Here is a 3,796-nt window from a genome sequence, read left to right as displayed (position 1 = left end):
GAGGAGCGAGAGAAGGCGCCGGCAGAGGGGGCGACGGCGGCGCGGGCTCGGCGGTGGCGGCGACGGTGGCGGCGGCGAGGGCGGCGGCGGCGAGGGCGGCGGCGGGCTCGGCGGCGGCGGCGGCGAGGGCGAGGGACGCGCCTGAGGTGCAGGGAGGGCGTCAATACTCACAGCACTGGTGGTTCGGCCTCTAGGAGGCGGGCGGCACCCGAGCGGCTGGCGTATTTTCCGGCCAGGCCGACGAGGGTGAAGGCGTCGATGAGCATCAAGCCGCCCGTGGGCCGCGCCAGGGCCGCGGCGGGTCCTGGCGACCCCTCGAGGGAGGCCAGGGTGGCCAGGGCAGCAGTCACAGCCTGGGAGGAAAAGTGCGCCGCCGACGCGCACTTCTCGCGCGGGTCATTCTCGGAGCTGTCGGGGGCGTGCGAAGCTACCGCCTGCGAACGGCCGGTTGGCAGACGTCATGGCCGGCATGTACGACCCTTAAGAACCCGCGTACGACCAGAAGGTCGGCTGTGAGGCGAGGCTGAAGGCAGCCCAAAAACTGGTGGATTTGTGGAGGGCGATCCTGCGTGAACTGACGGCAGGCAAGCCGGCAGGTGGGGGGCGGGGATGTGCCGGGTGGATCCCCAAGCGGGCGAGCCGGGCCCGTGCATAGTTCGGGCGCGGCGGGCGCGCGAGCATGAGAAAGACGCACCGACATGCTGGCGCTACCGGTCTCTTGTTGCCTGATTTTGACGATTCTCGTTGGACCGTCGCTCGGAGCGAAATCCCAAAACCTCTCAGCTCGAAGGGGGAATTTATTTGTTTGGGCAGTGTTCGACCGGGCTAGCAAAGAGCTGCATGCCACCGAAAGCGCTGTCGAGGTTCGCCGAGCGCGGCGAAATCGAGGGACACCGCCACCGACGAGCGCGTTGGACTTTTCACTCCGGACAAAGACCGCTGCACAGCGGATGGTATGGGCCGTGCAGCGGTCATAGCGGCGAGGCGCGGGACCGTCTGTGGCGAAGTGGGTCGCGTCCCTCGATTTCCTCAACTCACGGTCCGCTCCCTCTAGGAAGTAGGATCTAGGAACTAGGATGCACAGCGCAAGCCGCAAGCGCAAAGCCAAAGAGGATGGGGCGGAGAGGCCGCACAGAAGGTCAGAAGCTCGTGAGTACAGGAACGCACAAGAGTTATGTGCGCCAGGGCTACTACCAACTTTGCCGTGTACGTGTTTCTTTTACGTTAGTCTGTACACACTCATCACTCTAGAATGCGCACCCGCGCACCTCTCTTGTCGACTCTCTTGCGCGCAGCTATAACCGCACACCCTGTCACCCTTACCACTGTCATCCTGTACTGTCAGAACACATCAACCTTGCGCAGCAACCATCGCATTATCGGCCCCCTGGCTCTGCGTCCGGCGGCGTGTCCGCGCGACACTCGACGGTTCGTCCAGAGTTGCCACGGGCAGCATGTAGCTATCAAAGGTCCAGTACCTCCCGCTCACTCCGCGCCACCCCTCTTCGCCCGGTGGCTCGCACGGCACAAGTTGGAAGCGGCACCGCAGGCCGAGGACGCCGAGACACGCGCTCGTGCGCATGGCAAACGAGGTGTGCAGGCGGGCGGAGTGGGCGCAAAAGCCGTTGAAGAAGGAGAAGCGGCCGCCGGGCCGGAGCAGCGCGGGCAGCACCGCGCAGAAAGCGTCGAACTCGGCGACGCCCTCGCCAAACGTGTCGTAGAAGATGGCGTCGTACAAGCCGAGCCGAGGCAGCGCCTCCTGCCAGCGGCCAAAGACGAGAGCGCAGCGCGGCCGCGACGCCCAGCCGCGGGCGTGCATGTTGGCCCACACGTCGGGGTGCGCCTCGACGATGGTGTGCGAACGAGGCCCGAGGGCCTGCGCTGCCTCGTCGAACAGCCCCATCCCGAAGCCTATGTTGAGGACATCCGAGCCGGAGAGCGACGGAGCGCCGCAGCAGAGCGCAGCGGCGTGGGCGCGCATGATGGGCTCCTCCCAACGCATCATCACGGCCTTGCCGGTCGCGTCGGTGATGCGGTCGTGAGAGAAGTTTAGGCTCGACGCGAGGTAGCCGCCGTCGAGCGCCCGGCTAAGCGACACGGCAGGCCTCTCCCTTCCGCGGGGCGGGTCGAGGTCGCCGTCCGCGTCGTGGCGGCAGGCGGTGGACAGCATATATGCCGCCAGAGACGGGCAGGCGAGCGCGGCAGTCGCGAGGGCCCGCGTTCGCCACACCAGGGTTCCGGCTCCTACCCGGATAGGGGGTCTGTCCGCACTGACTCGCGCCTAAACGCCCTACCTACCACCATCCCGGGCCGCGCAGCGAAGCGAAAAAAGATGAAAATCCTGTACCGACCGATTGCAGGGCCCTTTTGGGCCAAACAAGACCTACCTATCTGGGAGGGGCCAGCAGACCCCCTATCCGGGTAGGAGCCGGAACACAGGCAGGCGCAAGTGAAAACTCACGTTCACCTCGACGGCCTGAGACCCAAATCCTGCAGGCAGCCTCGCACGAGCCTCACACGATCCGTTCCGCGTCCGATGGCCGCCCTCCGCGCCCACTCGCTGGACGCCTGCACCCTTGACCGCGAGCTGACGGCGCTGCTGTCAGCCTACGCGGAGCGGGCGGCGTCGCACTTTGGAGCGGCCGCCTGCGAGCTTGTGCGGCCGGAGCTGCGTGCGCTGCTCGCCACGGCGATGTGGGCACTGTCTGCAGGCAGCGAGGGCCAATCGCCCGGACAGGCCCTCCAGGGACTGCGCGTGGCGGCGCGACACGCCTCGGCGTACGGTCCGGCCATCCACCTCCCGCCCACCGCGAGCGGCAGGCCTGCCTCAGACACGCCGCTCCCGCGCTCTCGGCGGCTGGGCCTCCTTCTCGTGGGCGTGCTGCTGCCGTACCTGTGGGCGCGGCTTGGCCGCATGCTCACGCACGGCGGTGACGTTGGGGAGTCGCAGCAGGCGGCAGAGCTGCGGCTGTGGCGGTGGCGGCTGATGCAGCGGCTCGAGGCGGCGTGCTCGGTCGCCGCGCTGGCCGCAGCCGTCAGGCACCTTTGGCGCGGGAACGGGTCGCCTTCGCTCCCGCTCGCCCTTCTTGGTCTGCGGCTAGTGTACGCCTCGCCGCACGAGCCGCGCGGGCCGGACTTCTCCTTTATGAACCAGGAGCTCGCCTGGCGCACCATGGCAGACCTCGCCGCCGCGCTCCAGGCTCTCCGCAGGTCGCTGGCGGCGCCGTCGGCGCAGCCAGCGCCACAGCCGCTGCGTGTGACGCCAGAACACCCTCCCGCCGACGGCCCGGCGGGCTCCTCGGGCGACGCGGCGCCGACGCGGGCGGCTCTCGCGGCCTGCGGGTTTTGCGGTGCCGCGCCCATGCACGCGCCGCGGACCGCGGCGTGTGGCTGTGCCTTTTGCCACTACTGCCTGGCCGCGGCTTGCTTGCACCAGGCGAGGCCGGCTTGTCCGCGTTGCGGCGAGTCGCCGCTGGGGTTCGCGAGGGAGGGAAAAGGATAGGACACATACGGTGACGATTTACAGCGATTAGTTTTTTCCCGCCATTTTCGGGAGAGTCTGATTTCGCTTGAATTTCTCTCTGCTCCTTCTTCTGGAGTGTGGAGAAGGAATGCGAGATTCATGTGACACCATGTCGCATCATGTGTGGCAGCGGCGGCACAAGTAGCGGCGGCACAGCCGCGACGCCGACGGCCGATTTTTGCGATACATTATCGGGATCGCGAGATCCGTGTCGCAATTAATTACACACAGGATGGCTCACCCAGTCGTTGGCGTCTACACACCAATCGACTC

General features: G+C 67.2%; 1 protein-coding gene across 1 annotated transcript in view; it reads left to right on the top strand.

Moving 5' to 3' along the window:
* Nucleotides 1–484, top strand: part of EMIHUDRAFT_459371 (hypothetical protein) — a gene marked incomplete at its 3' end in the record, with an annotated part of 1,632 nt that extends 1,148 nt beyond the window's left edge. Inside the window, exons 2-3 of the mRNA XM_005767503.1 lie at nucleotides 237–330; nucleotides 428–484. Coding sequence (XP_005767560.1) covers nucleotides 237–330; nucleotides 428–484 — 151 coding nt within the window. The remainder of the gene's footprint in view (nucleotides 1–236; nucleotides 331–427) is intronic.
* Nucleotides 485–3,796: the final 3,312 nt, after the last annotated feature.

The sequence above is a fragment of the Emiliania huxleyi genome (genome assembly GCF_000372725.1).
Source record: "Emiliania huxleyi CCMP1516 unplaced genomic scaffold EMIHUscaffold_488, whole genome shotgun sequence".
NCBI lineage: Eukaryota > Haptophyta > Isochrysidales > Noelaerhabdaceae > Emiliania > Emiliania huxleyi.
The sequence above is the reverse complement of the archived record's forward strand: the minus strand, read 5'-3'. Positions and strand labels throughout refer to the sequence as shown.